The sequence below is a fragment of the Cavia porcellus genome, unplaced genomic scaffold (assembly GCF_034190915.1).
Source record: "Cavia porcellus strain 051 isolate PalLab524CR breed Dunkin Hartley unplaced genomic scaffold, mCavPor4.1 scaffold_26, whole genome shotgun sequence".
Classification (NCBI taxonomy): Eukaryota; Metazoa; Chordata; class Mammalia; order Rodentia; family Caviidae; genus Cavia; species Cavia porcellus.
Window position 1 is genome coordinate 24637228 of NW_026947509.1, and position 21830 is coordinate 24659057.

Below are 21830 nucleotides of genomic sequence, written 5' to 3' on the forward strand. Positions count from 1 at the left end.
CTTATTTCTCCATTAATTTTGAGAGAGAGTTTTGACGGGTATATGAGTCTTGGTTGCACGTTATTTTCTTTCAGGACTTGGAATATTCCTCCCCATTCCCTTCTTGACTTAAGAGTTTGTGTTGATAAGTCTGTTGTTATTTTGATAATTTTCCTGTTGTAGGTAATCTGCTTCTTTTCTCTGACTGCTTTTAATATTCTGTTCTTTTGGTGGATTTCTGGAATCTTGATTATTATATGTCTAGGTGTAGATCTGTTTTGGTTGTAGGTAGCTGGTATTCTGTTTGCCTCTTTTATCTGGATATCATTTATCTTTGCTATACATGGGAAATTTTGCTTTAATATATCTGTGAATATTCTTTGTATTTCATTTTTGGTTGCTCCTGCTTCCTCACTCACATTCTTTATTCTTGAGTTATGTATCCTTTTGTCATCTTCTAGCCTTTGGATTGTTTCTTTCTGGTTCCTTGTTATTTTTAAGAGGTTTTTTCTTTCACGATCATATGTCATAAATCTCTCTTCAAGTTTCAAAAGGCTGGCTTTAGTTTCTGTCCAGGCATTTTGCCAGGGTTCAATGGAGTTTTTAGCTTCCTGGTAATCTCTTTGGATCTGTTTCATGTATTCTAAGTTATGTTTAAATTCTTCTTCAGAAGTTTCTTTTTCTTTTCTGATTTCCTCAGTTCTTCCATCTGTGTTCTCTTGGGTGGGGCTTGTCATTTCTTTAATTAATCTCTTTATATTTTGCCTCACTTGGATCAGGAGTACAGCTTTAAATTCATCTATGAGGTCATGGAGTTATTTTTTAATTTCGGCTGATGCTGTATCCAGTATTGGATGGTTACTGTGCTTGTTCTCTTCAGTGTTTACTTCTTCTGGGCTTATTTTCTCATGTTGGGCAGCTGGAGATTTTTTTTTATCTCTTGTCATGTTTCTGGTTTCTTTCAGACTGGAGTGTCCTGGGGGTCTCTGGCCCTCTCTGTATTGCTTAGGGCCTTTCAGTAGCATGCTGACTTGAGTTTTTGCTGTCCTCCCCAATTTGCTGTTATCAGGGGTAGGCAGGGATGCAGGGACAGTGCAGGATAGCCTCCAGCCTCCATGCCAGTCAATCCATAAATTAGGCTGTACTTTGTGGATGTCACAGATTTGTGACTATTTTGTCACAAATTATGAGACTGTGAATTTCTTATTGGGCCTCAAGCAGAGGCTTGGCTCAGCCCCAGCAGATTCTGCCAGTTTTCTCTGTGCCAGAAGCAGCTGACTAATGTCACCGTGACACAGGGTTCTGCCCAAATCCCAGCTGTCCTCTTGCAGACCGCTCTGTGCCAGGAGCACCGGAACAGTGGGTCTGCCCAATTCCAAGATGTCTTCCACTAGTTCTCTCTATAACGCTGAAGCCGACATGGTGCTGGGCTCTGCTCAATTTCAAGATGTCCTCTACCAACCCTCTCTATGCCAGGGGCGACTGTCTGATGGCATCGAGCCACAGGTTCTGACCAACTCTAAGATGTCTTCCACCAGGCTCTCCGTATTATTGATGTCCCCATGGTGGCGGACTCTGCCCAATTCCAAGATGTCCTTTGGCCAACCACAGCAGCCACAGGACCCAATCCCTAGTACTCACCAGGATTCAGTGCAGGTCTTCCTCTTGAGTCTACTGCACACTACACCGCTTGCCTTCACTGTGTTCCTGTCACAGCATGGAATGGTCAGAAAACTGCATGGCATTCAGCTTCAGAGCTCCAGAGCTTTTCACAATCTCCTCTGGTGCAGCGGGGCAGTCCTGGCTGCTTCACGGGGGCCCAGGTCTCAATTTCCAGCAGTCACCAAAAGCCAATACAGCTTTTCCTATTGGATCCACTGGTCAGTTTGCTGCATTAAAGGCACGGGATTTGCAGCCTCCCATTATCAGCCTTCACAGTCTCAACACGACTTTAAATCCTCCAGCCGTGCTGTCTTGGTTAATAAGAATCATTATCCATTCATCTGGCTCTATCCATGTTGTCATATTCTAGCATCTAATATGATTTCTCCAGAAAGACTCTCCACCCAATCCCCTAGCAGGCTGCCATTTTTGAAAATCCACCCAAAGGAATGTTACCTTTAAATTATGATGAGAACTCTGACATAAATCTTGAAATCTTTTCCTAAGAAGCACACATTGTCTACAGGCTTGAGTACTGGATTACTCAGGGCTAGTGTTACATGATTACTAACTAATACCATGTAGTGAAATTTTCCCAACTGTGCCTGTGCCACTGCTAACTCATGTTTGAAACCCATAAAGTTTTTCCAGGATTTTCTTCTCTATGGACCAAATCATTGTGTAGATATTCTCCACTGATAAAGTACTTTGGTCCTTTAAAATCTCTTTCCAAGTCCAGTTTCTTTTGTTTTAGTATCTTGGTTCTTCTTGATCTATTTCATCAGGAATGTCTCTAGGTTAGGTTAAAGACAATGCCTATGAGTGGTATAGGATTCAGTCATAAGAAACTGTCAGAGTACCTAGCCTGACTCTGTTAGAAGCATAAGTCCTCTCCAGGTTATTTGAACCAATGGAACTCCAGCTTACTTAGAAAATTAACATACTTCCTCATCCATATTGTACACCTAGCTGTGATTATGCAAAATCACTTTCCTAATAGAGATACATGTGTATGTTAGAACAGTGTACACCTACATCCATTACATGTAGTTACTTAAATTTTACATTTTAAAGTTGTTCATTCTCTCACTCATTCTTCATAGAATATAACTCCCTGGGCAATTCACTTGGGACTCCTGTCTCTCTCTCAGATGGAAGCTTTCTTTCTCTCAGTAAATGTATTCTGCTCTTAGCCTCTATTGTTCATAAAATTCATTCTTTGATTTTAGAGAATGCAATCTCACTAGACATGTAGCAGGTTGGGAGTCCCCTGCCCATATCATTTGGAGGGTTCCACTGAGATCACAGGACAAAGGTAAGAGGTTGCTTTTGTTTTGTAGACTCTGGACTGAGACTCATCTAGGTAACAAACTTTTATGCTTCAAATTTTGTCATGTCTTTGCCCATTGTTTATAACTGCTTATGCTTTGTTTGCTATAGTTTTGTTAAAATGATGATGTATCTAAGCTAAAACATAGGAATGTCATAAGGTTTTGCTCTTGTACATGGTACATTCAGATTAGTTACTAAATTTACTGGTACTCCTTGCTTGACGTTACTTAGATAATAGCACTAGACAGAGTAACATTAGAACACCCCTGGTGGAGTTTAATATAAACTTATGTAAAATAGGTCTTCTTAAATAAAATGTAATTCATTCTTAGAAAATATACATGCCTACAATAAAACCCAGGACTCTTCCACCATTTGGCAGCCCCAGGCTGTGACCAACTTTGATACTTGGAGAACAGGTTTCACTGGGACAGACTGGCTCTAATCCTCAGCTACACTCTAGAGGAAACATCAAACCTGTTGTGCTTCAGTTCCCTTTCTTTGGCTTTACTTCTAATCTTTTCCCCCACTTTGTACTTTTCTTTTCAGAGGCATGTAAAATCAGAAAGAACTCTAAACTGTTCCAAATTTTTTCTCCAAGTTAAGTCCATAGAAAATGAGTGTTTGCTAACACTGGAAACAGGGAAGTCATCTTAGATCAGAGACACATACCTCTCTCTGGGTCAGATGAAAAACTAGAATTTTGCCCATCAAAAAGAACACACGTAAGGGGGCTGGGGATTTAGCTCAGCAGCATAAGCGCCTGCCTTGCAAGCAGGCAGTCGTGAGTTCGATCCCTGGTACCAATAAAAAGGAAAAAGACAAAAAAAAAAAAAAAGAACACACATAAGAGCCATGCCCCACTTTAGTATTCCCCGAAAGACTGAACCTGAGACTCAGTGGAAAGAACCATCTTCTGAGTGAAACTAGAAGGAGGTATTTCCAAAAGCAGCACACTTACAGGACCTAAACACATTTGGACTAAGGGAGACTCTGCAACCTTTCATTTATATGTATCAGAAAATACTTCAATAATAAGTTGTGCATTTTGAAACTTTAATGTACATTTATAAAGCATTAGGTAATGATCTTGCTCAGGTTTTTTATTATCCCTCAGAGAACTTTCACAAGCAGTTGTTACTCTGCCAGCTAGTCAATTGCTCCTACAGCAGCTGCCACTCTTAAAGTAGAGGACAGGTTTCCCCAGCAGCTCTTTAGTAAATGCCCATTGAAGCCAAGGGCCAGTGGAATGCTGACCAGACAGACAGCTGGATTCCCTTCTAGTAACTGACCTCTGCAGAGTATCCCCGACAGCCTGAACAACAATTATCACCCCCTTCAGCCTGAAGAAGTGAGATTGGTCACTGCCCATTATTCCTCAAGGCAGTTTGGGTTACTTTTTCAGAGGGATGATTGTTACAAGCAACTGAGTTAGATAGAAATATTACAGGCAGTTGGAAAGGGCTGGGCCATTAAAGGAGAAAATGCAGAAGGCCAAATATCGTGCAACTGTGGGGGAGACTGACACCTTTGCTGTGGGCCAGGCATCAAGACAAAGACACATCAAATGCACCCACAGACTTCTTAAAGGTAAGCATCAGGAAGTGATATTCCAGCTAGGTCTCTAGCACCCTGAGGAAGCCAAAAGTCACCATGCCAACCCCCTCCAGGAGGAGTCACTGCTCTTTAAGCATGCCTGCTTCTGATGTGACTCACTTTCCCATTTGTCTCCAATTAAATATATTTTACCTGTGCAATTAATCTTATTGGTTGACTATAGATCTGTCCCACCTCATGTCCAGGTTGTGAGTTCCCTTGTTCTCCCCACCTTAGACCTGCCTCACTTTGTGGTTTTACTCTCTAAAAGTCCCTAGAAAACATAGTCTTTGGCAACCCACTTGGGATCTCCTCTGTCTCTCTCTCTCTCTCTCTCTCTCTCTCTCTCTCTCTCTCTCTCAGACAGAAGCTTTCTTCCTTTCAATAAATATATTATGCTCTTTAAAAAAATAATATCATTCTTAAATTTGTCATTGTGATTTTTATTGGTTGCATTTTTCCTGTATCTTTCTGGACAGTGGAGGTCACTATTTGAATATAGAATTCAGAATTGAAGACAGTTGAATGTGATCTAACTGTGGCACACAATTCTACATATTTATTAAAATCTGAGAATTAAATAGACTTGAAAAAATGCTCAGTCATGTGAATTTGTCATTAATTCTTAGGTACGTATCAAAAACAGTGCTATGGAACTGCTCTGTTTTCTCATACTGGCATTAACTACACTGTGCATAAGCAATGTTCACTTTGCTTTTAATTTTCCTCTGATCATTGTTGCCTTTTAGTCTGTGTGATTATCCTTATATTCATAAATGTAAGATCCTAAGTAAAGCTTTTCATTATTGACATGAAGTAGAAAGTGCATTTCCATGTGGAAAACAGTGATAACACGCGACAGCCCCTGATGAGACTGGAGTGAGCTGGTGATTTATGTGGAGCATGAGAGTGTTTGAGCCATATCCTCTTTTCCTTTCTCAGCTCTCACCATACTCTGTCTGATTGGCACAGACCTCACAGTGGGGGCCACACCTCACTGTGTCATTAACTACAGACACTGATAAAACATAGTTCCCTAAATCCTGAGTCACCAGAGGGACAGATTTTGTTTAAAGACATGTTCTTTACTCAGTCAACCCCTGATATTAGAAAAAAGTTACCAAAATAGCCTTTGGTCCAGATAGTTCACTTGATACTTTAGTAAACCTGCCTCCTTAGTATTCTGTAACCAGAACAGGGAGAAAGGCAAAGAGAGAAAGCACAGAGACAAAAAGTAGCTGAGTTTGTTCCACTAAGAGAAAGAGACCTTCAGTCTGATTCTCAGGGCTCCAAGAAGAGCTTGATGAGTAGAGTCACCTGATATTTTTATCACAAAGCAGGCCACCTTAGGAGAGACTGCCATAAAAGACCCCCCAAGCCATGCCCTAATGCAAAGATGACCACACTGTGGGATATAGCACACTTATAAAGCCCTAGAAACCTCACAATCCACGCTGTGGGAATTTGCATACTTTTATAAAGCCCTATGAATTTATCAATCTGTATTCAGTAAAAGTAAGCAAAGAACAGAGGAGAGGGCAAATACTATGAGGCAATACACCTCTCAAGCCTTGCTTTATCATTCTCAACCATTTTCAGTTTCATTGTACAAGGAAACTGGATCCTGACCTCCTGGGGCAGGTTAGGACTGAGGAGAAGCGGGAGCATTAGTTAGGTACTCAGAAGGACAAAGTTTGGAAACCCTACTATCTCTAAAAGAAAAATCTTAACTAACTTCAACTTCAAATTTGTCCTGTCAATTACATAACCATCAAATATCACATAAAACTTACAAAGAACAGAAATTACAAGGAGTTGCAATGTCTACTCTTCTTATGGGGAGGGAATGAATCTGTGACCATTAAAGCAGCTGTCAACTCGGTTGGCTTGGGAGCTAGCTGCTGAGGAAATTAATCGAGCACACTTTTCAGTGCCTGGTGTATCTCGGGGGTCAGGACTTGGAGGTCTATGTCTCAGGCCTCGCACCTGCTCCTCTGGCACTGTTCCTCTTTCTTCCTCCCCGCTGCTTTCAGCTAAGCATTGTTGCTCTGCCACTTCCACCATGAGCAGACTATAAAGAGAATCCCTGGAAACCATGAGTCAAGTTAAACCTCTTCTCCTCTAAGTTAGGTACTATATAACAGCAATAGAAAAGCTATCTAATACAAGAATGTAACCAAATATAATTTTAAAATGAGGGGTAATCCAGATTTGGTGGTTCACACTTGTAATCCTAGCACTCAGCAGACTAAGACATAAACATCACTGCAAGTTCAAAGCCAGCCTGAACTACATAGTGAGGCCCTATCTCAAATCAAACAGACAGACAGAAAATTGAGGAGGGATTCAGGGATGATTCAACATACACAAATCAATAAACATAGCACACCATATTAACAGAATCAAAGACAAAAACCATGATCATCTCAACAGATGCAGAAACAGCATTTGAGAAACTCCAACATCCATTCATGACAAAAATCTTACAAAAATTGGAATAAATGTTCTGTATTTCTATCTAATAAAAGACATCTATGACTAACAAATAGCCAACATCACACTAAATGATCAAAAACTGAAAGCATTGACTCTAAAATCAGGAACAAGACAAGGATATCCACTATTGCCACTTGTATTGAATATAGACCTAAAAACATTAGGCAGAGAAATTAGGCAAGAAAAAGAAATAAAAGGAATAAAGACAAGAAGGGAAGGAGTTAAATTATCATTATTTGCAGATAACATGATACACTATGTAGAAAATCCCAAAAACTCCACCAAAGACTTCTAGAGTAGTAAGCAAACTCGGAAGCATGGTTGCATACAAAATCAGCACTTGAAGATTAATAGCATTCCTGTACACAAACAAAAAACTCAGACAGACAAAAATTGGGGACACCACACCCCTCACAATAGGATCCAATAAAGTGAAATACTTAGGAATCAATCCAACAAAGGAAGTAAAAGATCTACAAATTGAATTTTACAGTACTCTGAAAAAGGAGATGAAAGAAGATACCAGAAAATGCAAAAGTATCACTTGTTCATGGATAGGAAAAACAAGCTTCATGAAAATGGCCATGCTCCAATATTGTTACATGGATTTAATGCAATCCCAATCAAAAACTATTAGCATACCTCACAAAACTAAAGAAAAGATTCCTAAAATTCATTTGAAACCAGAAGAGACCTACAATAGCAAAAGCAATCCTGGGCAACTAAGGCAACTCAGGGGCATCACAATCCCTGATTCAAAATTATACTACAAAGCTCAACATGATATTAGAAAAAAAACTGGCCTGACAATCAGAGCAACAGATTAGAAGATGCAGACACAACTCCAAACACATGCAGCCACCTTATCTGTGACAATTGGGACAAACATATTCACTGGAACAAAGATAGTCACTTTGAAAAATGGTGCTGGAAAAACAGGGCTTCCACATGCCAAAGATTAAAATTAAACCCATGCCTACCATCATGTACTAAACTAAAGTCAAAATGGATCAAAGATCTAAATATTAAAACAGAAACAATAGATCTACTGGAAGAGAAAATGGGTAGAAATCTTGAAGACAGGCAAAAACTTCATGAATAAAACCCAGATCACATGAAAAATACTACAAAGAATCAACAACTTGTAGCACACCTTATTAAAAAAATAACGTTTGTACAACAAAAGAAATCATCAACAGAGTGAAAGACAACTGACAGGGTGGAAAAAATTACACCCAACCCTCCGTCCCTCAGACAAAGGACATATCTAGAACATATAAAGAACTGAAAAAATCAGAACACCCAAATTCAAAGATCCAATCCAAAAATAGGCATCTGAGATGAATATGCACTTCTCAGAAGAAGAAACACAAACAACAAATAAATACATGAAAAGTGGTCAACATTGATCATTTAAGAGATTCAAATTAAAATAATACTGAGATTCCATCTCACTCCAGAAAAAAATGGCTATCAAGAAATCAACTAATAATATGCTGGTGAGGCCGTGGGTAAAAGGAACCCTTCTCCACTGTTGGTGAGACTGTAGACTGGTGCAACCATTATGGAAATCAGTGTGGAGATTCCTTAAAATTTAGGATTAGAGGTCCCATTTAACCTAGTTATTCCCCTCTAAGTTATCTTCCTGGAAAAATTAAAAACATCATAACACAGCAATATACGTGCACCCATGTTTATAACAGCACAATTTATAATAGCTACATGTTGTATTTAACCCAAATGCCCAGCACCAGAGGAAAGTAGAAAAAGGTGTGGTCTTTTTACACAATACAGTACTACTACTCAGCTATAAAGGAGAATAAGTTTGAGACTTTTATGGATAAATGGATGCCACTTGAGACCATATTCATAAGTGAAATAAACCAGATTTACATTTGTAAACATCATACTGTAAACATCATACTGAGATGCTGAAAGAGTAAAGAAGATTCAAAATGTACAATAGACGTGAAATAGGAAGCAACTGATCAAAAGGAAGGAGAAACTGGGATGGGGAAGTAGAAAAGAAAGAACAGAAAAAGAAAACTACCAGCATACAGGATAATTAAGATAGTTATACTACTGCTTTCTTTTACTTCATTGAAAAGAAAAGTTTATGCTAATCTTGTTTGGACAATTAAATGCCTGTATCTTGCACTCTGAGTCAGTGCTTTGCAGATAACGCTATGCTGTGTATTAACTATGGTTACTCTGTATCTTGTTGCTGATTTTCTTTAAAATGAAATAAATAAATAAATGAATTTTCAGTGATGCTAAAGACAATGGAGATAATTCAATGAACAGAAATAAAAGTATTAAAATTCTAATTTTGGGTTTCTAAAAAAAATCACCAAACAATCAGACGATGTTGAAACAAAAGCATAATTGGATTTTGACTAAGAGGTCTTTAGAAAGACAGAGAATCTGATACAATCATCTATACTGAGAAATTTGTTAAGAGATTGATATAAGGAAAAAAGGGGGGATAGGAAGCAATTAGAAAGTCTACAGAAACAGAAAAACTGTACAAGAAAGGATATTAATTACAGAATTATATGCTGCTCAGGTGTGGCTTGCTACTCACCCTACTATTGATTTTCAGCTTTGAGACTTAACTACCCTGAAAATGTGATCTGACAATTAATAGACAGTCATCCAAAGCTGTCTGAAATCTTGACTGAAAAGCCCTGTAATTCTGACTACACATATGTTACATTACTACCTATACATAATTAATATCCTCCTTTATGGTGAAAAGATACCAAAATGTAATCTATGGTTATCTAAGAATGTTGAGATTTGAGGATATTTTAATTTCTTTATCCATTTTATTCATCACTGTTTTTGTATGTGTTTTGTATGCTAGGCATTGAGATGTTTACACTAAGCTACAGATCAAATTCTGTAGAGTCACAGATTTCAAATTCAAACTCAGCAATAGCTGTTCCGAAGCTAGTTTTGTTTTGTCTTGTTTTGTTTTGTTTTTTCGTGTTTTATGACCTTGGGTATGCAACAAGCATGAGGCACAAGTAGAGACCTGAGCTTTCTACTATTAATTCCTGTGCCTTCTCCACACTACTCAAGCCTACTAATTTTTTCTTCCACAGTGATTAACATGCAAATTCCCATTCATAAAAAGGAATCCTAAAACAAAACCTGTTCTGTATATTCACTGCTTGAAAGAACCTTGACCTTAACACTAACCTCTTCTAGACCATAACCATCGCATCATCCAACCAGGGCTTACAAGGGAAAAAGTTTAATACAGGACACATAACTTATAGATTATTTATAATATTCACCCAGAAAGACAGAGGGAAAAGAGTTCAGGAGATCTGTCCACACACTACAGACCCAAAGAAACCAGCTAAGTGCCTGGATCCCACCACAACATACTGCAGGAGTCCAGCTGAAGAGCTAGAGCCCAAGCCAATAACCTCCATGAGTCCATCTGGAGCCCGTGACAATGTCTCATGCATATCTGTATCAAGGATCTTCACTGGGAAGGCCCAAGGATCATTGCTGGAAGCTAGAAAGTCCGGATCAGCAGGATGAAGGATCTGTATGAACAGGCTGAGGGATCAGCACCTAAGTAAGGACCAGAGCTCCCCCAAAGAGAGCCACAGTCATCTTCAGTGACAGTGACAACTTGAGCTCCTCAAACAAAAAAAAAAAAAAATAGCCAAGTTTGTATCAAGAAAACAAGGCTGTACATGGCATGCCAGACCACATTGCTGCCCGATGCCCTTGAACTTTCCTTGTGCCAGGTACACTTTTGCTGTGTGCAGGGCACAAGATCAGCCACTGTGGTCCACCAGCTCTCTGAACTCAGAGATCCTCCCCATCTCCTGGACAAAGTACTGCTGTTGATGTTTGACTCTCACTCTCCCGCCCAGAACATTGAACTGCAGTGGATCAACCATACTGGGTTATAGGATACTCAGTAACCCCTTACCCAAACAGAAGACCTCAGCAGGCTCCAGTCAGTAAGGTGAGTTTGCCCCTAAAACAGAGATCCTCAGAGGTTAAACAGGAGCAGTAGTGAAACTCCTTCCAGCTGTAAGACCTTGAAGAGCTGAGCAAGGGTGTACCTGACTCCTTCCTCCACACAGAGAATATCAGGCAGATTGAGGAGAATGCCAATAAGGGGTCCCCCACACTGGAGAAAATTATAAGGGCTTATGAGACACCTAGAGACACAGTAGGGTCTCAGTGGAGACAAACATTATTGACAGGGAGATCTAGTGACCTGTAATAACCTGAAGACATAGCAACAGCAGGAACTAAGGGTTGACTTACATCAATACTCCTAGGCTAGTCAACCCAGGAAGAATACAAGACTCAACCAACAGGACCCACAGGAGCAATTCAGGTGACTGGCCCTCCTCTTCAATATGGTACTCAGTAACTGGACAAACATCAACAACAGAGGAGATGCACACTACTGACAGTTGTGACTATTGGGATTGAAAAACCAAATATTAGTCCAAAAGGTGAAAATGACAAAACAAAAAAGCAAAATGCAATCTCAAACATCTAGTCCATCAGGAGCAAAAACATGTGACAGTGAAATAGAGAACTTTAAGAATCATACAGCAGAAATATCTGAAAAGATAGCAAGTGAAAAAAAGAAACAAATCCCTGCAGCTATAGAGGAAATCAAATTAGAAATAATGTCTTAGATAAAAACAGAAATAACAACCTTAGTAAACGAGTTGCTTAGCATAGCTAGCGAAGAAATAGATTTAAAAAAATTACAGGAGCAAAGAACACTGACTAAAATCTTGAATGAACAATATAGAAAATAAGCAGAATCAATGAAACAAATTCAAAGAGACATCCAAGAAAAAAAAAAACTCTACTGAAAGCTGGCAAAACTATTTAAATGAAGCTGAGGATAGAATTTCAGATCTTAAGGACAGGGTTGCAGTTAGCAATCATGAAAGGGTAGAACTTTTAAAAACAAAAGCAGCACGAACTGACAATCCAGCAGCTTCAAGAGGATGCCCAGAAACAATATAAGACTCACGGGCTGGGGGTTTAGCTCAGCAGCATAAGTGCCTGCCGTGCAAGCACATCATTGTGAATTCAGTCCCTGGTACCAAAAAAAAGACTAATAAGCATAATGAAGATGCAGGAGTCAACACAATTGAGCTCCATAAACTAATAAACTATTCACAGAAGTAATAGCAGAAAATTTCCCAAATATGGGGGGGAAATCTGATATACAGATAAATGAGACATATAGAATGCCAAACTCACAACTAACCCAAATCTACACCCAGACATATAATAATTAAGATCCCAGACATACAGCATCAAAACAGAATACTAAAAACTGTTATAGAAAATATACAACTAATCTATCAAAGCAAGCCCATTAGAATCATGGTAGACTTTTCAGCACAAATCTTTAAGATAAGACAAGCTTGAAATGAAGTATATCAAGCCCTAAAAGAAAACAACTTTCATCCAAGACTGATGTACCCAGAAAAACTGTCTTTCACATTTAATGGAGAAACAAGATACTCCCATGACAAAGAACACCTGAAGAAATTCATGTCCACCAAACCAACACCAGAAAGAGTACTGAAAGATATACTAGATAGAGATAAAAATGACCACAATCTCCAGGGCAACAGCAGAAAGAAACCACAAGGCAGAGCAAGAAATTAAACAAGGAGGAAAAGCAGAAAACAAACTGGAACATAACAGCACAGTTGAGTTACTACATATCAGTTATAGCCATAAAAGTAAATGGCCTCAATTCACCTATCAAAAGAAACAGGTTGACAGAATGGATCAAGAAACAGGATCCCACAATATGCTGCACACAAGAAACACATCTAACTCAAAAGGAAACTCACAGATTAAAAGTCAAAGGAGGGAAAACACTATTCCATGCAACAAGAACCCAGAAAAAAGCAGAAGCAGCTCTTCAGTTTGCAGACAAAATGAACTTCAAACCTAAAAAAATTAAAACAGATAAAGAAGGCCACTACATATTCATTAGTGGAAAAATTGAAGAGGAAGAACTAACAATTATAATCTATATGCACCAAATACAGGAGCACCCAACTATATAAGACAATTACTAATGGAAATGAAAAACGAAGAACACAATTGTAATGGGGGACCTTAACACCTCACCATCACAGAAAGATAGATCAACTAGACAAAAAGACATCAAAGAAATAACAGAACTGAATCATACTTGTGAGCAAATGGACTTAGTGGACCTTTACAGAGTGTTCAACCCAACCACATCAAAATATACATTCTTAGCTGCACCTGGGACAGTCTCCATAATAGATCATATATTAACCCATAAAACATTCTTAAGCAAATTCAAAGGAATTGAAATTATCCCATGCATATCTGACCATAACACAATAAAATTAGAAATCAATGGTAAAAAATTTGCAAAACCAGCAGTAATACATGGTAATTAAATAAAAATCTCCTGAACTATCCTGACCTGCAGGTAAATCCATGGAGACCCTAGAAGGGGAGTAGGGATTGGAAGAGACAAGAGACATGAAGAATGGAGACAAGACAGTGCTCTGATCAAGAAAGAAAGTGCTCTGATTCAAAGAAAGAGTAACGAATATATAGGGTATTGGGGAAGGGGTTGGGTTCTGATATATCAGCAGGTAACTTAGCAGCAGTGGGAAGTTCTAGGGGCTATAGGGTAACTCCAATCTCCTGCTTGTGGGCCCATAAAGCAGGCTGATTAGCATAATCCCTGAATGGGCCAAACCACAGGGACATGTGACCTAAAGAAAAACAGGCTGGGTGAGGAGAGATAGAAACTTAACTACTGAATAGAAACGTAACATTAAGATACCTGTTGTCTTATTAACATAAGATAATGGCCAATTGCAGGGTTCCCCACATTGAACAACCAGTGGGTTACAGTTGAAATTAAAGAAGAAATAAAACAATACTTACAATTCAAAGAAAATGCAGATACAATATACTGTAACCTATGGGATGCAATGAAAGGAGCCTTAAGAGGGAAATATATAGCAATAAATTGTCACATCAAGAAAATAGAATGAGCACAGATAAATAACCTAATGCTACATGTCAAGCTTCTAGAAAAGAAAGAGCAAACCAAGAGCTCATGAAAGAGAGGAAATTGTAAAGATCAGAGCAGATTAATACAATTGAAACTAAAAAGGCAATACAAAAATTAATGAATCAAAGAGCTGATTTTTTAGATAATAAACAAAATTGATAAACATCTAGCCAACTTTATCAAGAAAAAGAAAGAAAAAACTCAAATTCACACAATAAGGACTGAAAAGAGGGAAATTACTACAGATCCCATGGAAATTCAAAAGATCACGAACGCCTTCTTTGAAAATCTCTACTCACATAGAGTGGAAAACACAGAGGAAATGGACAGATTTCTAGAAACATATGAAACACCAAAGCTTAATCAAGAAGACATAACAATTTTGAACAACCCAATATCAGCTACCAAAATGGAAAATGTGACTACAAACTTACCAACAAAGAAAAGCTCGGGCACTGATGAACTCATGGCTGAATTCTAAAAGAAGTTTAGAGAAGATTTGATGCCAATACACCTTAAAATCTTCAATGAAATTGAAAGAGAAGCAATCCTCCCTAAATCATTACTGGAGGTAAGTATCACACTGACACTAAAACCAGAGAAATACCCACCCGAAAATGAGAACTATCAGCCAATCTCACTAATGAACATTGATGCCAGGATTCTCAATAAAATACTGGCAAATAGAATGTAGCAAATCATCAAGTAGATTTTATACCATAGCAAGTGGGATTTATTCTAGGAATGCAGGGGTGGTTTGACATATGCAAATCAACAAATGTAATACACCACATCAACAGAGCCAAAGAAAAAATCACATGATCATCTCAACAGATGCAGAAAAAGCTTTTGATAAGGCCTAAAAGCTTTTCATGATTTAACCCTACAGGAACATGGAATAGATGGTATCTATCTCAATCTCATAAAGGCCATTTATGACAAACCAACAGCCAACCTTATACTAAATGGTCAAAAACTGAAAACCTTCATTAAAATCAGGGACAAGAAAAGGATGTCCATTATCATCCCTTCTATTCACTAGTTCTGGAAATATTAACCAGGACAATCAGACAAGAGAGAGAAATAAAATGAATAAACATAGGAAAGAAAGAGTTAAAATTATAATTATTTGTAGATGACATGAAACTTTACATAGAAGACCCAAAAAATTCTATTAAAAGACTACTAGATGTAATAAACAAATTCATAAGTTTTGCCAGATACAAAGTCAACACTCAACAATCAATAGATTTCTGTACACAAATGAAAAACTCACTGAGAGACAAATTATGGAAATATCGCCTTTGGGTGATAAACTAAAATCAAACTGGATCAAGGACCTAAATATTAAAATAGAAACACTAAATCTACTGGAAGACAAGGAAGGGAGAAATCTTGGGAACATAAGGGTAGGCAGAGAATTCATGAACAAAACACAAATCACATAGGAAACACTGCAAAAAACCAACAACTGGGATCTCATATTGCTAAAAAGTTTTTGCACTTCAAAAGAAATCACCAACGAAGTGAAAAACAAAACCCACAGAATGGGAAAGAATTTTAGCCAACAATCCCTCAAACAAAGGATTTATATCCAGAACATATAAAGAACTGAAAAGCATCAAACCCCCAAATTCAAAGACCCTCTCTAAAAATGGGCATCAGAGATGAACACACAGTTCTCAGATAGAGATACACAAATGGCAAATAAATACATGAAGAAATGTTCACCATCACTGGTCATCTGAGAAGGGCAAATTAAAACAACACTGAGGTATCATCTCACCCCAGAAGAATGACTGCCATCAAGAAATCAACTGATAGCAAATGTTGGCAAGGATGCAGGGGGAAAGGAATCCTTCTCCACTGTTGGTGGGAGTGTAGACTGGTGCAGCCACTCTGGAAATCAGTATGGAGATTCCTCAACAAACTAGGATTAAAAGTTCCATTCAATTCAGCTATTTCCCTCCTGAGTATTTTCACAGAAAAATTTGAAAATGTCACGTCACAGTGATATATGTGCACCCATGCTTATAGCAGCACAATTTGTAATAGCTAAATCTTAGAAACAACCAAAATGTCCACCAACCACAGAGTGGATGAAAAAGATGTGGTACTTTTATACAATGGAATATTATTTAGCTATAAAAAAGATAATCTTGAGGCCTTTATAGGTAAATGGAGGCAAGTTGAGATGTTCCGCATAAGTGAAATTAACAAAACACACATTAGTAAAAATCACATTGCCTCTATAGTGTAAAGAATACTAAAAACTAAAAAAGTAATAAGATTCAAAATGTATAATAGATATTGTAAAAATGAAAGGAAAGGAAAGTGCTCTAAAGTATATAACTGTATATGTAAGAGTGTAAGATAGATGACCATATTAGTAAATTTTTGTTGAATCATTGAATAGAAGGGCTTGACAATGTTTGAGTGTCTATTCATGTTTATGCTTTGATTTTGTAACTTGAACAACTATTTCTAAGATGACAGTCTGTAATGTATCAACTAGAAATTCCTTAATTTAATTTTTTGTTGAATTCTGTATCATTCTACCCTCATTTTCTATCTTGGTTTATTTATTTATTTATTTATTTATTTATTTATTAAATAAGAAAAAGAAAATCAGCATAACAAGCTTCTCCAGGAGAATCAACAGCATGCCATCTTTCTCTCCAGTTTTCTTTTTATGCTGTTGCAAACAATCCTCAGGTGGGCCATCCACACCCCGAATCACACTAATTCTGCTGCATGTTACAAGCTGACCATTAGTTAATCTACCACAATCAGAATCCATTCTCCTCTACCATCACCCCTTCCACGTTATCCACAGATGGACAGTGAGACAGAAGGACAAGCAGCAGAGAAACATAAGAGGACACATGCAATCCATCTAGTAGATGCCTGAACATGACCACTAAAGTGTTCAAAATTTAAGTAATAAGTAATAATGCCCACAATAAGTAATAATGTGACAGGCAAAATTTTACAAAATCTAAGAATATATATTGTCCACATTGTGTGTTGAGTGGATATAAAGTATGTATAGTACATGGATGTGTGCATGGATGTGCATCTATGTACAAAATGAGGCACATCAGCACAAAAAGGAAGTGTGTAAAAACCACTAATTGTCTCATTTATCATAGTTAGGTGTTCAGGGACAATAGTGGAATAAACATGCTACACCATACTCAGTTTTATGACACTTTTTCAATTTTTCATGTAAATGAAATATCTATTTAAAATAAACAACAGGAAGGTTTAAATAGTATAAGAATTATTTTACAAACACTTGCAAAAAATGGAAAAAGAAAGTTTAGAGAAAGCCCCGCTTTGGGGCTTCTTCCCAGGCATGACTGCCACTCAACAGAGGGATACTGCACAGGTGCAGGGCCAGATGTCTCACTGTGTCTCAGCCACGATGCAGTAGTACACAGCAGTGTCTCTCAGAGCAACCCGGGGCAGGCTCAGGGTGCTGGACTTCCTGTCGTTAGGGATAAACAGAGATGCCACTTCATTGGCCACGTCTGTCTTATACCCTCGAATAACAAACTGTGGTCCCTGGTGGTGGACTTGTCGGTACCACACGATGTTATCACTTGTAGCGATGTCGGGGTGGGTACAGGACAAGTTCACCTCTTGTCCCTCATAGGAGTCCATGGAGAAGGGCTGAGTGGTCTTAGCAAGGCTCCCAGTACCTGTGGGAGTAAACACAATGCTGGTGCCTGTGCTGGAATGAGGTGGATTAGAAGCTCCTTTCCCTCCTCCCCAATGTTTCTCTCTCACAGTTGAATCTGACTCACCCCTGACTTCCCCATCACACACGTACACACACAGTTTACTTCTCATTTGTGCTCCAGGATTAAAATATTCTTTCCATTTATTCCAGGAGGACTCAGGGCAACCTACGTAGAGTTAGTAGTTTGCCTTCTCTTTCCCATGAATGAACCCAGGGATCAGTATTCCAGAGTAAATTTACTGGCCTGAAACACTTCTCATGTAGACTTAGAAGTTGCCAAGAGAAAAACAGGACTCAAAGGTTTCCCTCAACATCTTGGATAAACAGCAACTGGGAGTAGGCCAGGATAAACACCTCTGTTCAACATCCTTAGGCCCAGATCCAAATTCCCCTTAGTCTAAAATAACTCACCCAGGATCAGGAGGACGGTCACTCTTGTCATCTGCTCCATATTTTAGGTGTATCCTAGGTTTCAAGTTCTAGGCTATTTCGCTAAGCCCAGCCCTGAACTAGAAAGGGAACCAGGGACAAAGCATGGCAGCCACTGGCCTGGCTCACTCTAGAAGCTGTCACCTGGGGCTGTCCTTAGAAGAGCACCACCCACCAGGCAGCAGAGCAGCAGAGTGCAGCTTCCCTGCAAGACTCAGCTGCTGTCCAGGAAGAACAGGGATGAAATCTGCCAGTACAAGGGCCCAGCATTCCATATTTCATTTGAGATCTTTCCTGAGGTCTAACTGCTTATAGATTTGGCAGATAGATGATAGTTAGATAGATAGATAGATAGATAGATAGATAGATAGATAGATAGATAGATGATAGATGATAGATAGATGATATAAAGATATATACATACATAAATACTAGATGATTGATTGATGTATAAATATCTCAACCACAAAGAAGGATAAACTTTAGTCCTTTATAGGAAAACGCATGTATCTTGAGACCATAATGCTGAGTTAAATTAATCAGACACAGGCAATTAAATATCATGTTGTTTGTCTTCTCTAAGAAAGTATAAAATTTTTTTTTTTTTTTTTTGGTACCAGGGATTGAACTCACAACCTTGCATTTGCCAAGCAGGCACTTACGCCACTGAGCTAAACCCCCAGCATGAAAGTATAATTTAAAGAGCAAAATAAAAGAGAAATGATAAGAAACACAGAGACTTTGTGGAGATGGGAAAGGGATCTAGGATTATGGGAGACAGGAAGAGAGGAGAAAGAAAAGCAAAAAGAATCAAGATGCAACGTGTATATGCAGCAAGCCCTCACAATGACTATGTATCCATTATGAATCATAAAAATAAACTTATATGGTAAATACTTACATGAAATACTTATATGAAACTAAAAAATACACACAGAATATATTTTAAAATGGTAAAGAAAATACTTATATGAATACTTAAATGAAACTAAATACTTATATGAAACTACTTATATGAAACTAAATATATGAAACTACTTATATGAAACTAAATACATGAAACTAAAAAATACACACAGAATGTATTTTAAAATACTAAAGATTTTGAATATTTTCACCATAAAGGGATAATAAATGTTTAAAGAGGGATATGTTTACCTTGATTTAATTAAATATCACACAATTTATTCCTGTATCAAAGGATCACAGGGTACTCCATATACATGTATATTTTATCATTTTATGCATCAACTGAAAGCAATTTAAGTTACAAAAGAGTGTAAAAAGAATCTACATCCACAACTTTCCAGAATGGATGCAATCATTATATACTGCAAACATGTACTAGTAAATACCTTTCTTTAAAAAATATAGTACAAACTAAACAACACAAAAATTAATTTTTTGAAATCCAGGCATTCAGAAAAAAGTCATATCCAAAAGACATTTTTCTATGAAGGAATCAGCCAAGTGCTGTAATAAACATGCTAGATACCCATAATAATGTGGAAAAGAAGCTACTGTTTGAGTTCTCTGACCACATAGTGTAGAAATGGGAAAAAAAAACATTGGAAAATATTTGGGAGATGCCTCTTCTTAGGTCAAGATTTACCTGCAGTATTCTGAATTTTTTTTAAAAATCCCATTTCTCCATTTAAAAAAGCAGTAAAGGTTAAGTACTTCTCATAATGTTTGGCAAAAAAAATCACAAGTTATGAAATAACCTATTCGCCTCAGGTTGAGGTAGAGGAGAAAGAAGTGTTTAGAGGGAGGTGAAGATGAGAATATGCCTTCCATGGAAATGAAATGCAAGGGTTACACTCCAGATTCACCTCATTGCAGCAGCGCCCCCCAGTGGTAACAGCGCTTGGACAGAAGCAATGTTTCCCAAAATATTTCTTTGCTAGGTTAGGGTAGAAGGTAGCTTTGCTTGGTTTTATGGAGTGTGGATTATACTTTGTGTAATGTAGGAGGAATCTAGTGAAGAGTCCAACAACTGGACTGTAAACTATCTGCCCTTGATAGCTTGTGATTTCACACAAGTCTCCCTCTCAGAGGCAGTTTCTTCATCTTTAAGAGAGATTATAAGAATCATTTAAATGAGTATAAGTAAGCTTTTTCTAAACTCAACTGCTCTATAGAACTAGGGTTGGAGATTTAGCTCAGAGCATAAGTGTCTGCCTGACCAGTGCAAGGTCTTAAGTTCAATCCCCAGTACCAAACAAATAAATAAATATAAAGACCATGGGACCAGGAAATAGCTCAGCAGCACAGTACCTGCCAGGCAAGTAAGAGGTCCTGAGTTCAGTTCCCGGTACCAAAAAATAATAATAGTAATAATAATAACTAATAAATAAAATAAAAACTGTGTTTAATGAGAGTTACATCACAAGACCAAAATGACCTTACTTTTAAAAACAGCAAGAGGAACCTGGCGTTGCTGTGTAGCCACCTGCTATCTCAGGTAGCAGACTATGGCTGATGCCAAGCAACCGGAAGAAGAAACAGTAGAAGTTGTCTATGCCTCAGCCTGGAGAATATAACCATTGCTAATAGTAGTGGTCTGTTACAGAATATATTATGTTCTCACAGCTACAAAAAAGTGTGTTAGAGTCCTAACACAGACACACACATACACACACACATTCTTGGTTTTTAGGACTCAAGTTAGGTCTTTGGCAATAGACTGTATTAGATGAATAACTGAATGATTGAATGGCACTGGTATCCTAATTCAATGGCTTGACAATAGCAGATTGTGAGGCTTCTGAGCCTCCGTAACGTGAGTCAGTCCTATTTTATACAAACACACACAGGTGTAACCACACCTTCTACTGGCTCTATTTTGTGGTGAAGGCTGTTGATATATATGTACTATTTTGCCAGTCAATTTTTGTGCTCCAAAGGATCTGGGTAAATAGAAGTGTGTCACATTCACTAATGTTCTTTTTGTGTACAGAGTAATAAAAATTCAAAACCATTAATAACTGGAAATTTCAAAAAGTTCCTAGAGGAGAAGCTGGGAAGATGGCAGATCAATAAACAGCAAAGTAAAATCAAACGAACCAGGATAAACTCATTCCAACTAATGAATGCAAACATAAGGCTTCATAGCAATGTAATGGGGTATCATGATTACCATAAACTCTTATGTACTCTGACCATTTCTTACACTAGGGAGACTACAGTATTATACATGTGAGTTTCATTTATTTCACTTATGAGTATGGTCTCAAGTTGTATCCATTTATTTATAAATATCTCAATGTAATCATTTGATTTTATTATCTGTGATAGTATGAACAGCTATTTTGAAAAAAAAAAACAAGGCATTATAATAGCCAGTGCTGATTTAATATCATCTTACATAGAGGTCCTACCATACTTTTATTCTTCTGTTTCCACTGGTTCTATCATATTACATTTTACTGGATTTTATTATGTATAATAATATAAACAAATTTTCTATGGAAAATGAGATAATATAGTGGCCATTGTTCATTTTGTGTT

The 21830-nt window shown here is 37.8% G+C and overlaps 1 gene segment (V, D, J or C); it reads right to left on the minus strand.

The window, feature by feature from the left end:
* Nucleotides 1-6402: 6402 nt before the first annotated feature.
* LOC134473153 (T cell receptor alpha variable 4-like) lies at nt 6403-18448 on the minus strand. The segment is given in 3 exon segments: nt 6403-6640; nt 17559-17850; nt 18303-18448. Coding segments are annotated over 3 exon segments (570 nt in total).
* Nucleotides 18449-21830: the final 3382 nt, after the last annotated feature.